General features: G+C 30.5%; 2 protein-coding genes across 2 annotated transcripts; one reads left to right on the forward strand and one right to left on the reverse strand.

Annotated features, from left to right (window-relative positions):
- Nucleotides 1-112: 112 nt before the first annotated feature.
- LOC148623905 (calcineurin B homologous protein 1-like) lies at nucleotides 113-13,230 on the reverse strand. The gene is made up of 7 exons (XM_088566210.1): nucleotides 13,096-13,230; nucleotides 10,023-10,095; nucleotides 8,452-8,532; nucleotides 7,269-7,381; nucleotides 6,819-6,922; nucleotides 4,652-4,732; nucleotides 113-4,059 (listed from the first exon to the last, which is right to left on the reverse strand). The coding sequence occupies exons 1-7, from the start codon at nucleotides 13,160-13,162 to the stop codon at nucleotides 4,006-4,008; spliced, it is 573 nt and encodes a 190-aa protein (XP_088422336.1). The 5' UTR covers nucleotides 13,163-13,230; the 3' UTR covers nucleotides 113-4,005.
- Nucleotides 13,231-13,433: 203 nt separating this feature from the next.
- Nucleotides 13,434-18,910, forward strand: LOC148623906 (uncharacterized). The gene is made up of 4 exons (XM_088566209.1): nucleotides 13,434-13,772; nucleotides 16,151-16,201; nucleotides 17,447-18,205; nucleotides 18,470-18,910. The coding sequence occupies exons 1-4, from the start codon at nucleotides 13,503-13,505 to the stop codon at nucleotides 18,518-18,520; spliced, it is 1,131 nt and encodes a 376-aa protein (XP_088422335.1). The 5' UTR covers nucleotides 13,434-13,502; the 3' UTR covers nucleotides 18,521-18,910.
- Nucleotides 18,911-20,209: the final 1,299 nt, after the last annotated feature.

Below are 20,209 nucleotides of genomic sequence, written 5' to 3' on the forward strand. Positions count from 1 at the left end.
TGGCTGTTCTCTCATGGGAAATCCTGTACATCACCAGTTTAATAAAATTTGCCATTTTCAGCTTTAATGTGCCCATGACATCTGTCTTTCACAATCACTGATAAAGTGTTAATAACAGTTCGATACATTTTAATGATATGAATTCTCAAAACAAATAAAAAAATTCAAGTGGTTGTACAAGTGCCATATCTTCATGCAAGTTTTCTAAATTTTATATCATAACATTACTTATGAAATGATATACTTAAATGTATTATCATTACTTTTTCTAATAAAACTTAAATAATTGCTGACAGAATTCAAAAATAAAGTAATTTTTGCTTAACATTAATAGCTAGACTTTTTAAACCAATGCAAGTTTAATGTAGTCCTACATGTAAACAACACAATGCCCTTATCCATTTTATACCTGATCCAAAAAAGCCTATAAGCCACTATAAAAGGCACCAGAAAATAATGTTCTTAGTACAAGTAGAAACTTGAATATTCAAATCCATAAATCATTAACATTTTTTAAATAAAACAAAATATAATCATTATTATCAATACCCGTACATTCACTATTTCCAGCATCGAACAGTAGAATCTACACATAGGACAACAAAAGAAAAAAAAACTCCTGCATACATGTTCATTTGTACTTTAACATCTAAGGACTTTAAATTGGGCTATAAAAAATCTTGAGGCAAATTCTTGTCATGTCCCGAAAGAGAGAAAAAAATTGTTTCTTCCAAAGTAATCATGGATCTAGTAAATACTATATATGTGCAAAATTGGGTGGAAATGTGCATAAACATTGTAATGTTGAGTTGCAGCCCAATGTTTAGGAGAAATGGGTACCTATATGGAACAATATGGAGTTAAATGTCTGAACAGAATTAATAAGTTTAATATGTGTGAGTTTCAGATTAAAAGTTGTTCAAATTTACCAAGTATTAATCAGGTCATGATTTAGTGAACCTCTTTATCCTCTAATTCTTAACTTTAAAATAAGTACACATCTTCAATATGACTTTAATATAAACACTATGCTAATAATACAGGATTAAAACATTCAATACAAAGTAATAACTACCAGTATTTATAGCATCTATTGTTGAAATTAGCTCAGTTCAGCATAAAAAATAAATTGCCACAAAGATACACATCTTCAAGATGTAGCAATATTTGATAATTATAAAAAACAAATGAAAAAAAAATTGTTTAATTTACTAGGAGCTACAGGTTACATAAAATATGTAGTACGTATATTCATAACATAAATTACTGATTTTTTTTCAATTACTTACATCTGTGCTGTCAAAAGCGCAGTTATGAACGAGTCCTTTGGAAACATATTCTAAGGCTTCAGTAACTCAACATTTAAGAATAACAGCATGTTGATTAGTTAAAGGTTTGGACTAAGAGATGTAATAATAATAAAAAAAACAATTGTTTAATCACAAAGGCTTCAAATATGTTCCAAAATATCAATAATATCACAGAAAATTTATATCGACCTCAAATGAGTCATAACAATATTTTAATGTTCATAATATTTATATATTAAAAAAAAAAACGGAAATCTAATCCAGAATTCACACTTCTTCCTCCATATACCCCCCCAAAAAGCTCTGGTCACATGACTAACAGTAAAATTCTTATTCATCTTGACACACTATGAAAATGAATTAGTATATTTATTTCTAATATACTAATCTTGATTATCAAATATAAATGAATAAAGAAAGAACTCTTTTATGGTAGAAGGGGTCCACAAAGATAATTTTTAAGTGGGAAACACCACCCAATACAGGTATCCCACTGTACTAGATATACAAACTATATATCTTGTTTTTATGCTGCCAATTTAGACATAATAAATCATCAAATCTATTTGCCAAATATTACCTCACAATTTGAGGATGCTTAGAAAAAAGCCAGAAAATGTTGGGTCTTCGATGAATAAGTTGTAAAGGCCAGTGTAGTGGAGGACTGATACTATTACTGGTTAACTAGTAAAAGCAACATTCTTTCCTACTGGTATTTTTTTAATCAATGATATGTACATTATAAAAATAGAATACAGCAATATCTGACATTATAAATAATTGATATAGTTGAGTACAATCAGTACTGCATTGCTGAGGAATGTAGTTATTTAGAATGAAAACTGAAAACTAATACAATACAATACTGAACACAAGGAAAAGGCTAGCCACATTTATAAGTCTCTACCATTGTGTGACTTGGAACATTTATTTTTTTCTTTAATCTTTTTATGTTTTTATTGTACATTTTTTGTTATTAACCTTTCAAAAGTGGCTACCCTTTTCCTTGATGTGTTCAGCTTTGTAGTGTGCTGAAGACAATTAGCAACTACATGTACATGCATTATTAAAAAAATACATCACTTTCATATGGCATTTAAATGTATTCCATTTAAAAAAAAAATCATAGAACAAAAATTAGAAATCAAATGGGTATGAAAACAATTTAAATGAAGAAATGATAAAAGCACCAATTCCATTGTAAGATCTTTATACACATTTTTACATGAGTAAAATTTTTGTACAAACAAGATTTAACTTATCTGACCAAATCCCCCAAACAACAGAAATCTGCAATTGGAAGTATTGCAAACACAAAAAAAAAATCAAGAATCTGATAGAATACTGAATGATAAAAAGCACAATTCTGCTTTAAAAATCGGGTCTTACGGTAAATAATATCAAATATTATGTGTCATTAGGTTTTTCTTACTTATTTCTAAGAAATGTTTGATATACATACTTTGAAAATTTTAATTCAAAAACACACTTGCTCCACTTGCTTTCAAGATAATTGAACTTGAATGTTTTGTAAGATTTTATATGAATTATATATTTGTATAGGGAATTTTCACTACTTTGCAATTAAAAACTAGTCTTCACAACTTTGTAAAAGAAAGAGATTACATATTTGGCAGCCTGTCAAATTTTAAAAAGAAAATTAAGGCTCACCAAAAACTTATTTTCTTGTTATTTCTATAAAAGAAAAACACACTACAATTCCCATTACATTTCTATAGCTTATTTTCCAGCCATTATCTCCCCTAGAAAGTGGAATTTTTAATAAATCTTCGTAATTTTACAAAATTTAGTTTTATGTCAAAAATTCTCTTTTAATAATTATGGATAGAGTTGTTAGACTATATCAAACACCACTTTCCCATTAAAAATACATATTTTTAAATGAATTTGCAAGATTATAAAAAAAAAAGATGCTTGACGTAATAGGTATAATCTCTATCATCAAATTCACACCTTAAACCTTTAAAACAGAGTACTTAAAGAAAATATGATAGTTTATTTAAGTACCAGTCCATATAAAAATTCAGACACTGCCTATGGTAAGGCGATTCATGGTGTAGAAAAACCCATGGAATCAGAGATAGTTTTTTGGTCTACATATGCTGTATTTATAGATGACAATAGTCCTTTCTGTATTTAGTTCTGTACTTTTGAGGAACCTACACTTTAACTCCCACTAAAATCAACCAAAGCAAACCAAATCAAGAACGACAACTCCTGTACAATCTATATAAATTTTATCTCAAAAGTGCAACCCTCAAATGAAGAACTAAGACTGGTTAAGTGATCTATAAATGTTAATGGTTTGTGAATGAGAAATAAAACTGAATTTGGTGGGTTTTTGACATACATGAATCACCTCCTGTCTGATTTTTTCTAAAGACTGCTACTTAAATACTAATTTGAAAATAGTCTTAAAATAAGATAATAAATTTTAGAACTTCTTGTGACACTATTATACTGTATTGAACACATATCAATATTGAAGAGCAAAAACTTATATTTATAAGTCACAGCTTCTTTTTTTAAACAGAAATACAGCATCACTTGTGAAAATAAAAATGCAAGTTGTGATCAAGTTTTCAAGTATAACAAAAGAGGTTGGAAGGAGTTCAGTACCCTGGTATCTATAAGAGACAGGTTCCTGGTTCTAAATCGATTTCACCAATATTTGTCAGTTTAAGAATCTTATACTCATTTTCTGTTCAACATCTACTTTATCCATGGCCTGAAAATGCACCATAATATACATTTATTGTTCTTGTGAAATGTTTTGAGTAACAATTTTATTTTTTATGCAGCATAGGTTTCTGATGCAAAGTAATTGTCATTAGAGAACTTCAAAAAATATAACGTTTATCTTTCTCTTTTTAATACCCATTCAAGGTAAGAATGAACTTATAAAAACAAAACAACAAAACAAGAAACAAGTGTGACAATTTTCAAATTCATATCACTATCAAAATAAAGCAGCAGAAAACATTACTTTCACATCACTTTATTTTGGTTCTCTGGGCATAAAACAGAAATTATTGGACAAATATTGTGGATAAATTAGTACATACAGTGTTAGTTATTATAAAATCTCCTTCCTTTGGAGGTAAAATAATAATCATTTTAATCAATACAAAATATAACAATGTTAAAGCAAGTAAAATAGTTGAAAAAATTCACACAGGCTGTTCGACTGCATATTTAAAATTTTCACAACTCACTCAAATAAGCAGAACAATAGTAACATCACTGTGACTATTTTGGGGAATCATTTTTTTCGCTGAAGAGGCCGAGTGTGGTTCCAATTGATAGTAAGAATAACTTACCTGCTTGAATTCATCAAATGAGATCTGTTTATCACCATCCAAGTCAGCTTCATTTATAGTTCTATCTGCTATACTTCCAAGCTGAAAAAGGTAAATAAAACATTGTTTTGTATATTTTTTCTCCTGCTTCTAAAAGCAAAGTTTGTAGGGGACATAATTTTTCCTTTTTTTTTTTAACCTAAACATATTTTGCATGTGCATGTATATGTACCAGTGTAATGCAGTTTCAATATGTTGTGTATCATGATATATAGCGAGAACGGAAATGGTGAATATGTCAAAGAGACAACAACTCCACTGGGTTGAAAAAATGTCAGCTCAAGGCCACCCATGTGTCTTCAATGAATGACGAAGAAATCCTCACACCACAGGACAGGCTGCTAAACACATGTACAGCAAAATAGTTGCCACTATATACTCCAGAATAGAAACTGTCATGTGACTTTCACCACCAGGTAAGTTATGTACGTTTGTTCAGGCCATATTTTTGAGGTCTTTTGATATGTGGTTATTAAAATTTTGCCATAAGGCAGTATGCCTTGTAAACTTGTGAACTTGACCTTTGGCCCCAAGGTAAGTTTTAAACAAATTTTAAGGAAAAATTGTTCAAGGAATATATTTTGTCATTGAAATTTGGCACTTAGAAGTATTAACAAGGTCTAGGTATATGAATCTCGCGTCTATAACTTATTGTCATAAAGATGTGACATTACAATATAGACAGAAAATGAACACATGGCTCACTCCCCGGTTGGACAAATTTCATCATGGCACATGTCCTTTCAAGCAGAAAATAACTTGCCAAAAAAGTATGATTAAGGTTGAATGCGACATATTTAATAGCACAAGCTACAATATAGAAATTTTTAATCAACAATGGTAATTATGCATGTCTGTATTGTCTATTTCAATTATGCCAAGGTAAAGATTTCCATTCCCTAGGCTTGACCACAGGTCCACAGTAACTTATACAGTAAAACAACGTTTTCGTCCAAATTGTGTCATTAAACAATCCTTTAGAACTTTTGGAAGTTGATCCATCGCATTTTCATAAAAATAAGGCAAATATTGAACTACCTTTCTGGGTCAGAATATTGCTGAGATTGTTAGACATTATTGTATAAATTAAGATTGTCTTCTTCCCTCTCCGATCACATCGATCTTTATCTTGATACTTTCTATATTTTATTAAATGAAAAGTTTGCAAATTTGACAGATCCGAGAAATGTTTACACATGGGTTTCACTCCCTGACACATTAAACCCCCAGAAATTACCAATCAAAACATTGAAATTACCATTAGAATAAACAAATGTGCCAATCATATAGATTCATGGCAGATATAGGTGATTAATAAACAAGAGTAATTGGGAAATATAGTGCTGATTTGCAATGCAAATTTGAATACATGGTGCACACCAAATGAACACAAGACACTCGTTTGAATTCATGGCACAAGGAAAGTAACACATGGTGCAGTGCCAAAAAAAGAGGTCATGGAGAACCCTGTATAGATACCAGAAAACTTCGGAAAACATTGATGTCTATAGTGCATCTTCCTTAACAGTGACCTCATTTATACTTTTGATACATCTTCAGAGATAAATGCAGGTTTTAACATTTTTTTGTCTTTGACCAAGGTCTTGGGTCTTCAATACTTGTCAATTTGGTGTGTCATGTTGCCTACAATGATGACCTTATTTGATCTTGATCTTAGACATAAAGACTAAATTTTTAAATATTTTGAAGGAAACATTGTTCTGGCTTCAATTATTGGTGTTTTTACCTTGGCGATAGTTTGTTGGTATGTGTACTTTTGCATATCAGAATGACCTTCATGCTACTGCCATTGGACACAATAACATTTTGATTATATATTATAAGGAGGAAAGAAACAATTGGCAAACTTTTTTCTGTTATTCTTTATTATTCATGTTAAAGCAATATACTGAAGTGTTGAATTACCTAATGCAAATGTTTTGTCTAAGAAAGTCAATTTGTCAAGTACTTTCAGATAACAAGTAACTTGTCAGATTTGTCTTTTATCAAGATGCAAAATAATAACTTTCAAGAACCTAATTATTTTAGAAAATATTTATATATAAGTATATTTTGACATCTTGTTTAGACATTTGCTTTGTCTACTCCTTACCTAAGTAATACTTACTTGCTCTTCAGAAATATTAGCACCAACCATCATATGAAGTACAGCTAGAAGTTCTTCTTTTGATATCTGATTATCACCATCCAAATCATACATTCTGAAGGCAACTAAAAGATAATATGTTGTTTAAAATTTGAAATTTCCCAAACAGTTCTTGTCACCATCCAAAAAAAAAAAATCAATACCAAAATCTTTACAATTTAATCAAGAAATATATATATGCTTAAGTACTTGAGTTACAAAGTTATATTCTATAAAATGCATGTTTCAGCCCTGATTCCAAAGGTCTTGTTGCAAAACATAATCAAGATCTATTAACTAATTTTCATGTGACTGAACAAAAAACCAAGCGTGTAGGGCAGTGAAGATGCAAACAACAGTGCCATACCATTACATTATGTGAAACTGGTTTGGCAGAATAAAATAATTCTAACATTGAGAAAGTAAACTTACATCTTAATTTTTCTTCTCTTGTGTTCAGCTTGTTTTTATTTATTTTCACTTTAGTTGGTCTGAATCTTGCAAGCACATTGATAAACTGTCGAAAGTTCACTGTTTCATCATTACTGAAAACAATTAAAGCATTGTACTACTGAGTAAAATACCTTCCATTGTTTTGATGCATTATACAATGCATCTTTATGTTTTTCCCCTATTATTTAAGCAAAGGATTAAGCATCAATAGCAGAATCAGTCTTTTTACTGATAAATGATTTCTTAAATTACTGTATCTTCAAATAAAAAAAAAGATACAATAAGACACATATTTGGCTTCCAGCATAACTAAAAATAAGAAGGTAGATATTGAAACTGTTGTTTAGAATGTTAAATGATTGATCTAGCATGTTTAACCACAATTATGAGCATGTCACCTTTCAATGATTGGAATATATTATGTCCCACATTTGGAAAATCTGTGAATTGTCTATAAAATATTTCAAAATTTGACACTTTTTGAACTTTTTTGCAGTCTTTGCAATAAACTTTTTGGAACAAAACCCCCAAAACAGTTCAAATATAAATGGCTTCTTACTCCTCAATTTGGAGAGATTTCACCCACCCTAAAATAGTTCTATTGGCCAAGGCCTTTGGACTTGTAGTTTATTTTGAAGACAGTTTTTTATTCAAAGTTTTGAGTACCTTTGCCAACTTGACCCAAAAATTATTGTTGATGATTTCTAAATGCCACTTTGATAGGAATCCAAATCAGTTAGTCTTATCCCAAGGTCACTTTAGGGGAGACCTTAAAATATTAGCATTGAAAATTGGCATACTCCCAAAAATTGTAGTTTTCGTCAGATTTTTAGGCTTCCATAAAACTGAAAATTGATGAAATGGCGAAAGTTTTTAACCATATTAAAAAAATATAATCACCCATTTAACAGTGGATATCACATTTTTGTCATTTACTTTAAACTTTTTTCTTTACAATAGACCATATACATGACCTTATCGTATCTTATGCTTTGACAAAACTATTTTTATTATATCATGACACCCAATGTAATATACATTTGTAACTGTTATAAACTTAAAGTATGTTTATTATGTATGTATATTTGTAATATAAAAAATCTGTTCTGATATGCATTTTTTCTATATACATGTATACAATCCAAAAAAACATAAACACTACCTTTCTAAAAAGAATGAGTGGACTATCCTATCGCCAAGAGGATTAATGGCAAGCTCTGGGATTCTTAAAAAGTCTTCTCGGCTGCAATAAAGAGATACCACTAATAAAAATTCAGTTAAACTCATCATTAAAAATAATTATAAAACAAAAGTAAATAGGCAGTTGGTCTTAAGTCACTTTATACACCCAAACTTATATTAGCTGAAAGTTCCATTAATTGAAAGCTATATATACTGACAGAAGCTGCATTATACCTTAATATTATTGAACAAGTCTTCTTGATACAAATGTACACAAGATTCTACATGTTTATATAAATTTTGTTGTGTTTCTTTTTAATTTTGTAACCAACAACATATACATGATATACATGTAAACACATATCAGCACATGCTAATATAAAGACTTTCTATTGCAGTCATGAAATTATGATGTAAACAGCTAGAGACTATAAAGAACCTGAACTACTCAGCTTGAAAAATAAAAAAAAATCAGTTGGTCAAACTTCCCAGAACACAGCTTGTTAAGACTGCAAAGGTGAAACCCTGACCAGCTGGGGCAAGTATGGACACACCATTCAAACTTGATACAGCTTTGAATTTGGATTACCATTAAATATTTGACATAGGATAGGAATTTTTCCAGGATAGAAGTGGTCACTTTTTGGCCCTTTATTCTTAAATGGTTCCTGTCAAGTCTCCTAAATCAATCTAAATCATTCTTTGTGAGTATGGCACCTTGTGGTACAATTTCACAGCCATCCCTTCCCTTTAACTGAAGTTATTATACAGGAAAAAAATACTTGCTTCTGGCCCTTTAAAAACCAATACAATCTTTTTTTAGCGATATGACACCTTGTAGTACAATTTCAAAGAGATCCATTCACTTTTACTCAGTAATTGTCCAGACATATAGAAAATGGTTAGAACCATAACCCCCAAAAAGCCATTCCAACCTTCCCTTTGGGATTTCCAACCTTGTTACAAAATTTTAGGAAGATCAACCAACCTAATGATCAAGTTATCTTACCGATAACAGTGCCATACCATTATGTAACGGAAATTTTTTTGAGGTCTTAAAACAAAAATTAAAAGAGGAAAATGGAACTGAAACAAACTACAGAAACCTTACTTAAAATGCATCAATGAGATTCAGAATATAAATTAGATTTTATTGTTTTACCAAACATTGAAAACTGTTGTACCTGTAAGCTAAAGATACATATAGGTACTCACCTTGTTGGGCTTGAGAAGTGATGCACTCTAATCATATAAACCTTATACAAACTGTATTATATATACATGTATGTATATCTGATAACATTTATGTGTTGTTTGTTGTAGTTTAAAATTTAAAATTTCCATTGGAAAGTAAAAAGTTTTTCTTATAAAAAAAGATCACCAAGGAAAAGCTGGCCAGAAATGAAAATTCTAAAACAATGATTTAATGTTGCAAATCCTGCACCATGAAACTCATCATCATATATTATTGGTGAAATCCAACTAATGCTGAAAGATAAATGTACACCAGTGGAACAGATTAGTGCAGTTGGTATGATAAATAAGACGTACCTTAGAAACCCATTAGTGCTTTTATCTAAACTTGTAAATCGACTGTATAATCTTATGATCTGGTTTCTGGAAACTAAAAGTAAAATTGTTACTAACTTAATAAAGGAATTTTGAAGTATATACATTTGTGCTACTTAGATAATTTTTGAAGTTTAAAGGATGAGTGTTAAGGTAGTACTACATGGTTAGGTCAGTTCTGAAAATTTTGTCTCATTTAGTTGAAATAAGTTGTTTTGAGGCAGTCCACACAGAAATTTCACGTTTTTTTTTTTCATAAAAAAGTACATATTTTTCTAATCCTTGGTGTAGGGAGTTTTTTTTTTATTATTATTATTTATAGGTAAATTAGTGACTATTGTCATCAAATCTAGTAGCCATGGTAACATACATGAAAAAATATTACTGGGATTTAGTACAAATCAAGGGTGCCTTTCCAAAACAGCCATATACTTTGTTTTATAAAATATGTGGCACTTAGAAACTAGCACAGGATGAAAGCATGCATGGAGGAGGTCGAAAAAAAGATAAAAATAATGACACCCTTTTTACTTCAGTTTCTCCCAATTTTAGTTCCTAAAGTTTGTGCAAAATAAGGTATTCTGAAAATCAGCCAGCTTATGCTGAGGAGAGAACCTAATATGGCAGGGGACTGAAACATTCTGGATACATTTCTCCATTTAAACTACACCTTTTTATCATAACATATATCATATCTGTCTATGTATAAATGCTTAACTACATTAATATACAATATATACACAAAATTTCAACTTTTAATTTTAAGTTTTACAAAATTAGGACGGCTCAACTTGATGTGTGAAACAGTGTACCTAAATGAAACTGTTGCACCCTTAGTGTCCTTACTATTCATGATTGCACTTTGCAAAAACTGTCATTTTTTAGCATAAGTTCAAGAAAATTTTGCATGACTGCAAATCCTAGGTACATGTACTATTTTTCACACCAAGTATTCTAATACAACAAACACAGAGCTGTTTGGGAAGACACAACGGATGTAGTGCTATAGAGTTAATGTCAATTTAGTCACAGCGGACAGCAGGCATAACAAACTCTGTGGTCTGTTGTGTCCAGATAAACTACTTCCATAGCACTGTATTTATAATGTCTTTCGACAAGCTCCACATTTGTTGTGTTAGGATAAAATTTATTTCCATACATGATGTATGGAATGAGGAGCTGATTAACCTGATGAACACAAACAACTCTTGACATGACCTTGATGATGTACATGTATAATCCAGACTTTGCATTGCACCTATTTTTCATTGAAAACAATTGCAATATTGGGCCTGAATGAGGTACAAGAGAGTTTATCAGTCTAATTAGTAATGTCATATTTACTGATTATCTCACCTCCATCTCAATAAATGTCACGCTGGATGGCAAATAAAAAACAAGATAAACAAGTACATTGTAACAATACCAATTTTCAAAACTTAATAATTGTTATTTAATATCCAAATTTGGTCCTATAAAATGTTTTATTAAGATGAAATAATTTATATTTTGTCCGAATTTAAAAGCAAGCTCTTGAATGTACAGAAATTCATCTAAAATTTCATCATAATGAACTTGAAACACTTTCTTCAAAACAAAACACAACATCACAATTTATTGAAGCTGAAGAAATAGTAAAAATAATGCATAGACAAAATGTTTGAAAGAAGTCCATGTCATGTGATTGGTACTACTCTGACACTTTATTTGTCTGTGAATTTATAAGCGAGCTATTAAATGTACATTAGTATAGAAATTCACCTAAAATTTCATTATACTGAACCAAAGCAAAACACAATCTGTTGAAGCCGAAGAAATAGTAAAAAATGATGCATAGACAACATGTTTCAAAGACATCTACATAATTTATTTGAACTACAATAAATATTTACACTGACATTTTCAAAAAAGGTACAAAAAATTTACTTCTGCTTGAACGATGATGATTCCAGAACTGTTCGTCCAAGATAAATTTCAAAAAATTTGGAAGCTCTCAGTGAACAAAATATCTTTTAAAACTTGGGATAAGTGGTAAATGACATGAAGTCTACTTAATTTAAAAGGGAATAGTACTTCATGCTTCACTCACACTTAAGGCTGCTGCCTTCCTCATATTAATTCTGTTACATCAAATAGAAATTTGTAGTGATAATTTCACATGTTAAATGAAACTCATTATTTTTCGTATATAATTGTTATCAAAATTTTATTTTTATAATTCTGATCATTGAATATTTATCTGAAATTTTCATGGATAAAAAACATTTATTTGCAGTTGTTGCATTTATCTGAAAAAAAAAAAAATAAATAAAAAGTTAATATGAATTTGAAGATGTCCCATACCACTCAATGGAATTTACATGTATGCCAACTAAAATCAAATTACAGGTACAATGTAACTGATGATAGCACAAAGACCTCTTCTTCATGTACTGTATAAACACAGGATAGAAAAGAAGGTACCTACAAGAAGGTAAATAACTTGGACCCATGTGGCAATGTGAGTCTGGGAGTATGCAAGAATTCAAACAAAGCTGCCCAGTTGCTAGAAGTAGGGCATACATGTACTCTGAGTTCTTCAGAATCAGGCATGCTCACCTCAGCCATAAATAACATGTACGTTGGTTTTACTAACAGTGAGTAACACTTAACATCAACAGTGAGAGATCCGTAAGGTATTCAAGGTCATTAAAAAATATCCAGTCATCAAAGGCCTATATTATTTACTTTCTGGATGTTTCAGTCTATCTGATGGCCACTTCCAAAGGATTAAGCAATATAATATCTCTATAAAATAAAATCCCGAACTGTAACTTATCTAGCCCTTCAGCCTGAAATAATAGGAAAGAGTAATCAAGGGAACCAAGATTCTAGCGGAAATCAAAGAATGTAATCCAGGGGCAAAGACCAGACATGGAAAACAGACAAACACAACAAAGAACATAAAGTAACAAAAATAATACACACAAAGTAACAAAAGTAAATGTGCAGCTCGAACTTCACTAAAATTAAAAAGTAAGTTTGTTGTAATTAGCAAAGACAAAATCAGTCTTACAGCCTGTTTCATTCTGGATTTCTTCTATCTCCTCATCCTGGAGCTGTATTGATGCCCTGGCGCCCATACTCTCAGAAGACAAATATTTACACAAGGAAGTGGAAATCACTTGTCAAAAGATCCAAGGTGAAGGTCGATTATGACAAGTACAAACAAACTATGATAGAACGAATTCGTAGCGTTTCAAACTATAAAAATAAGAAAACGAAAAAAAAAGACACACAATTATTAAAGTTGTCAATAAAGAAATTAACCAATAGTCGTTTCTGCTAAGCAAAAGATTTAAAATTTCAGTAGGTGTACATCAAATCAATCATACTTTCGGGCCTTATCGGACGTTTATAATAGTTGTAGAGAATTTTGCCGCGGGGCTGTCAAAGCTATTTCCGCCTTATCTTGGCTTCACGATGAATGAAGTTACAGCTGCATATTTCGAATCAATTAACCCACTAACAAGAAAAATTGCTAAAGAGACTCGCCTAGTTCAAGTTCTATTTGGAGAAAAGTGGGAGCAATTTGAAGATGGGAAGAAGGATGCTATCCTTGATGATTATTTCGTCCACCCAGATGTTAGGGAGAAATATCAGGAATGTGAAAAACAAGAATGCTATCCAATTTCATACCCTGTTTTAAAGGTTCAAATGGGAGAAAAAATAGTAGTGGATGAAGCAAATGATGTAAGGATTTTCATTTTAAATGAAATTGGTTATTTAAAAGACTAAAGGGGTGCAAATTATGGTACTGAGTCATTTTGCCTACTTTGCCGTTTGCCTTGGGTAATTTTCAACGCAAGTTGATTCACCTTGATATTAAATAAATGTTAGACAATTACGAAATTACTTGTCCATAATTTTTGATAACAATCGTATTAAATTAACTGTATAGAAAAAAAAACAAATGGTCGTTTTAAGATGACATTCATGTGATAAAGTCATTCCTTCAAAACTGGAGATTTGTCATTTTTCAGGCGGAGGTTTGGTTTGAAAACTGGAGGTTTTTTATTGGCGTTTTTTTTTCATGGCGTAACAAGTCAAATATGTGTGAAACTTATTGAAAACCTTGTTTTAAGTCTGTTTCCATGAAAAAAAATGCTGAATACTCTATTTGAATAGTTGGAAAGACCTTTTTGATGGAGTAACACTTGGACATTTTAATGATTTTATTTATTATTGACAATTCAGTATATCAAGGATTTATATACAGCTATATATTTACTATAATTAATTAAATTATTTTCATTTAAAAATTGTCACTAAGTGCGATTGCTACTATTGCATAAATAAGCATCAAAATGATTTATTTCAAATAGTCATTACTGGCTTGGTACCACTTTAACTTTGACTTCCATGCAGCATTGAATTTGGAACAGTACTTTGCTTTCTTGGCAGGAGGTGCTGAAGATGAAATATTATCCTCCATTGACTTGGATAAAAAACAAGCCATACTTCGAGTCATTTTCAGTGAAGGCATGGTCAACATTTCCATAACCATCAAAAGATCATATGTCCCGCATCAATATTTACACCAGTCCCAATCGTCGGTAATAAATCGTTTAATCAATTAAGCATGTGCCACTAAAACTTTGTCAATCATCTCCTATTGTTATATAATCATCACACATCTTTAAAATTACGTCTCGTCGATAACCACTGAAGCCCTAAATTACTGTTTATGACCCTAATTAATGGTAATTAACAGTTCACCTGTCTTACCGAGATCAACCGGAAATGTTATTTGATCCTCTCAGGTTTTGACTTTCAGTAAATAAAAAAAATGGCGTCCAAAATTTGTTTATGGTATAATGTTCGGAAAGCAGTAGATGTTCTATTTCAGCAGTAGAAAGGTAGGAAGGTTCTAATTCAGGTAGAATTGAACTACCGCCGGTAGGTTCACATGTATGAGATGAACTGATGTATTTGTCATTGCAAAATATAATACGAGGAAGACATTTGCCTTAAGTGTGAGCTAAGCATTGAGTAGGTTCCCTTATAAATAAAATGGATTTCATGTCGTGTACTATTTATTCATAATCTGTTTAGGGATAAACTAGCCAAAGATGTTTCAGATATTTGCAATTTTATCGGTAAAAAGTTCCAGGTTCAGCAAAGAATGCCTTGTTTTACCACAACCTGAAGTAAGATTTTGAGTAAGATAATGTCAGAGGATTTCTGATCAAATAACATATGGGTCTTTGAAATGTCTTCTTTATCAGGTTTTTAGGTAGAGATATAGAGTTTTGCTTTGATGAAAATCTTTTCATGATAAAAAATTTAGACAAATTTCTATACATTTAAGTGTGAGCTTTGCTCGCTTAAAATGTATTATGAAAAAAATATTTTCGATTTAAAAGGATAAAAGAAAATAGTTTTTATAGATATATTTAAAAATAGTATCAGACAGGATTTGTGATGATCAAATTGACAATCACATGTAGGTTCCTGTTTTGCAATTAATGTAAAATTGTGGTTTAGCATACAGGTACATGTACATTTATTTAGAAGGAACCAAAAAAAAAACCATATCATTCAACAAAATGAAATAACCTAAGTTAAACAATGGAAATTAAGTAGAGGAACAGGCTTCATGGTAAATGACACAGATTGGAGTGCAATTACATGGACATGTACAATGTAAATCATCTTAAAAAATTCTTATCTATTAATATTCACTGAGACAGGTGAAACCTGAAACAAAAGTTCATTCTTACAAATAATCTGGATGTTGTTAAGTATGATTGCTGAATCGTTGCTTGTTTCATTGTGATATCATAATATTATGGGAGTTGGATTATCATGCAGATATTCTTACCAATGTTAAATGTTTATCTGATCCTTTATTTATTTTTTAACATTTTTTTTTACTTCTCTAACAAGCATAGAAGACAATGTAAGAACACATCAGTTATACTGATTTTTTTACAGGTTATAAGTACATTATGTTAATGTATGCTGAAATAAATACAAGTAAAGTCATGATTTCTATAGTATAAACATTAATATATAATTGTTTCTTGCTTTTGCTGCCATAGTTGAATTACTTTATTTTATACTGTCAGTTCTGGACATGGCAAGATGAGTTCTCAGGACCATTTTCATGGAAGACTAAGGTAAGTGCATTGTATATGTACATCTATCAGGGCTTTTTCTACCTTTTCTTTCAAATAAGGCCCCCAGCACCTGAGATTGGGAAGTTTTTCATCAATTAGGAAAAAACAAACAAATAAAATCATTTACTATTATGAGACATAACCAACAATGCATTTTTCATTTTGGATACCTTTTATTTTACAAGCAACTGAAGATAATGGTAAAAGAAGTTCTGAAATAATTATCTTAAATCAGCTGCTATAAAAATTTGTAAATTGAAGAATAGACTGATTTCTTTCCCCGGTTTTAAAATTACTCTCGAGAAACTGTGACAAAAATGATTTGCCAACTCATCAATAAACTTTCATTCTACAGACAGACGAATTCATTGACAACTGTCATATTGCTTGCTTTAGTTGAGAAATTCATGATAAATTTTGGGAAAAAAAGACACTTTTTGTCATTTGGGATAGGCCCGAAAATGGGCAGTAAATCAAAGGTAGAAAAAGCCCTGTCAATAAATATATATTGGTTCAAGTTATAAGTTTAGCCATTTAATTTTTATATACATGTACCACAAAAAAATTCACAGTTGTATAATTGTATAGTTTGGTTGTTATCCACATAATATCTGTAGACCCTAAATTGTTGTATGATAATTAGTTTAAGGCAGTGAATAAGTATAATATTTTCACACAAGGCACATAACTCCAAGAAATCAGGTTTTGATTATTTTTGTCCTGTTTTTGTTTTATATTGTCCAACAATTCAAGGAAAAGTGGTCAAAGGGTAACAAAAATGTTAAACTGTGCATTTTTTACGAAACTAAATATAAATTGCCTGTTGCTTGAACAATCTAAATGCAGTTTGATTATATACATCTGTCTTTCTTAAGATAGGACATATAATAGTGAACTGTTGTTTGTCCTTTTGTCAGTCTTTCGCACTATACAACATATATGATAAAACATTAGAAGGAACTTTTGTCTTTCTACATCTCAAAATTTTTTAAGTAATATTAAAATATTATAAGGAATTAAGTAATATTTAAAAATCTCTTTCAGAAAACAAATCAACTTAAAATGTAACCAGTCATAACAAAAGTCTTTTAATTACTAACATTATTTATGTTTTTATACAACTCATGAGTCATGAAATAAGTATGAAAAAAATAGGAAAAAAATGGAAAGAATCTTTGGGGAAATATTTGATAACAAGCATTTGTTATCTTTTGGTTTTTGAATAAATCTTGTGAATTATTACAGAGTCAACAGGACTTGACATTACTAGATTTAGAACCAGAACAAATGACAAAACAGTCTAAAACCAGACGTAGAGGATCAAAGGATTTATCTGAGGAGGCTTCAAGAAAAGCTCCAAGAGAATTTTGTGTACAAGATCAAGGATCAAGTTTATGGAACTCTGAGTTTAAAAATCTTAAAAATATTCGACTGCCTCAGTTGAAAGATCATGCAATTTCACAACCAGTAATTACCAAATTTAAAGGAGAAAACTCTCCTGAAGAGGTGAATTATGCTTTTAAAAGAGATAGCTTAATTGATACATACATTTACAATGGAAATGATAAACAAGAAGTGAGTGATAATAATATTACAATAAAAGAGGAGTTTTCAGTTGATGAAGAATATAGTAAAAGAAAACCTGATATAGAAATGTCAGTGTTTGAAAATCCTATGATATCGCATGTCATTGATGACGAGGAGAGTACAAGTAGTACCACAACCTCTCCATCACACCATCCACTGCTTAAAAGTCTTAAAATGTCAAATATGTCACCAACCAGGAAGCCATTACTTAAAGCTGAGAGCCTAGACAGTTCAAATTCTGGCAAGTCTGAGGGATATGAACCAGAGCAGCATATTCCAGATTATACTGACAGGAATGGAGACAGAACTGATGATAAAACCCACCTTGTGTCTGATGTTGATTATGAAGATACCGAATTGATAGCTGTAGATATTGGTACTGGAGGGTCAGTTTTGAGTGACTCTAGAGCTTCAGTGGTAAGGATTTTTCATAGGGAAAATGACCATGATAAAATGTATCTTCATATAAAAAAAAAAATTAAGAAAAGTGGAATTAAATAAAAAATTCTTGGTTAAATATTAAGTAACTTCCATCTGAATATGTAGAAATAATCAAGAAATAAAAAAAAAAATTCAAGATACTGACAATTAGAAATTAAAAACTTCTTCAAGTAAAACCTTATCGGTAAATTCAAATAACATGAACGTGTATATTCATATTTTGACATATTTTCATTATAGACATCTACAGGTCTTCTCAGAACAGGATTTGACTTCCTTGACCAATGGTAGCAAGATTATGATACTGAAAAAAACTGTGATGTTAGTACATTACTCAATTTTGATTTTAATATTTATTTTAATTGAAATCATGTTGTGTCTTTTAACTGTATGTATCTCTCTTAAGTATTTATGTAAGGTTGTTATATGTGCAATATCTTTAAAGTGTATATGTTTTTTTACACTCATCATAGTTATTATTACAGTGTGTATTTTCTAGTTTGACTGTTTTTATTGTTAGTATCATATTTATAGTTTAATAGTTCAGATGTACATGTAGCTACACAATGAAAAATATGGTCTCATGAAATAGGGAAATATGCTAATACATGTAGTTACATTATCATTGTCATGGACGTAATCCATATTGGTTTTCATTTAATAAATTGAGTATTAATTGGTTGATCTTTATGAAGTTATATAACAAGGTTACATACCACAAAAGGAAGGTTGTTATGGTCTCACTAACCAATTTCGGGTCAAATGGTCACCCCTGTATAGTATCAAAAATATACTGAACCTAAAATTATGCATTGTAAGTGCATTATTTGTGTATTTTCTGATCAAAAATATCGGTAGTCAAAATGAAGCCGTGTACTTTAAAATCATATTTGTAATTTATTATAAAAGTGTATGAATATTGTTTACATGTGTGAGTAATTTGCCTCCATGATGTCAGTTAGCAGAAAAATGTGGATTTTCAGTATTATTTATTGTCCCCTTTTGGCAAATGCCGAAGGGGACTTAGGTTCATGCTCCGTCCATCAGTCCGTCAGTCACACTTGGTTTTCCTGACTTTTTTTTGTTTACAGAAGTTATGGCCCTTGGACATAGAAAATTTCATGAAATTTTATGTTTTCTGGACTTTTTTTGGTAATGCCTCATCCAATTGATTTCATATTTGGTATATAGTCTTATCATGACTAGTTACAAGTTATGTTTGAATGATGATACGGTTGAATGATTTTAACAGAAGTTGTGCCCCTTGGACATAGAAAATTTCATAAAATTTTATGTTTTCCAGACTTTTCTTTGTAATGCCTCATCCAATTGATTTCATATTTGGTATATAGTCTTATCATGACTAGTTACAAGTTATGTTTGAATGATGTTACGGTTGAATGATTTTAACAGAAGTTGTGCCCCTTGGACATAGAAAATTTCATAAAATTTTATGTTTTCCAGACTTTTCTTTGTAATGCCTCATCCAATTGATTTCATATTTATTAGCTAGTCTTATCATGACAAGTTACAAATTAAATTTAAATATTATTGCGGCAAAATGGTTTATATGGAACTTATGACCCTTTGACATAGAAAATTACATAAAATTTTATGTTTCATCATTTTGATGCAAATTGCTGCTGTCATTATAGAGTTATTTGCCCTTTAATTCATAATAACGAAGTTTTTTTCAACTATCCAGGTGATAGAAAGAGAATGTCTTTATGCAGCTTTCTGTAATGCAAAAATGTTATTATCTACTGTAAAATGAAGCTCAGGTTTGATTTTTATGGAATTGGCTTTTGCTGTTCAAGGGTCATTTTCTCTTGATTGTTAAAAATAACACCATCCATTGTTAGTTCACATATATAAAAAAAATCTCATAAAGGCAACTAGTTCAAAGGCCGAAAGGGGACACTGTATTGCATCAGCAATACTGTCAGAATGCTTGTTCAAGTAAATTTTGTGAAGAATTTC

This window comes from Perna viridis, chromosome 2 (assembly GCF_037379345.1).
Source record: "Perna viridis isolate PV_CMFRI_1.1 ecotype Kerala chromosome 2, ASM3737934v1, whole genome shotgun sequence".
NCBI classification, from domain to species: domain Eukaryota; kingdom Metazoa; phylum Mollusca; class Bivalvia; order Mytilida; family Mytilidae; genus Perna; species Perna viridis.

Bases quoted from the DNA above. Each gene is read 5' to 3' on its own strand.
- LOC148623906 (XM_088566209.1), top strand. From the start codon at position 13,503: ATGAATGAAGTTACAGCTGCATATTTCGAATCAATTAACCCACTAACA. The intron at 16,202-17,446 runs GTAAGTGCATTG...GAATTATTACAG, and splicing joins CATTTTCATGGAAGACTAAG to AGTCAACAGGACTTGACATT. The intron at 18,206-18,469 runs GTAAGGATTTTT...TTTTCATTATAG, and splicing joins GTGACTCTAGAGCTTCAGTG to ACATCTACAGGTCTTCTCAG.
- LOC148623905 (XM_088566210.1), bottom strand. From the start codon at position 13,162: ATGGGCGCCAGGGCATCAATACAGCTCCAGGATGAGGAGATAGAAGAA. The intron at 10,096-13,095 runs GTAAGACTGATT...TTTTACTTTTAG, and splicing joins AATCCAGAATGAAACAGGCT to TTTCCAGAAACCAGATCATA. The intron at 4,060-4,651 runs GTAAGTTATTCT...GTGCATTTTCAG, and splicing joins CATTTGATGAATTCAAGCAG to GCCATGGATAAAGTAGATGT.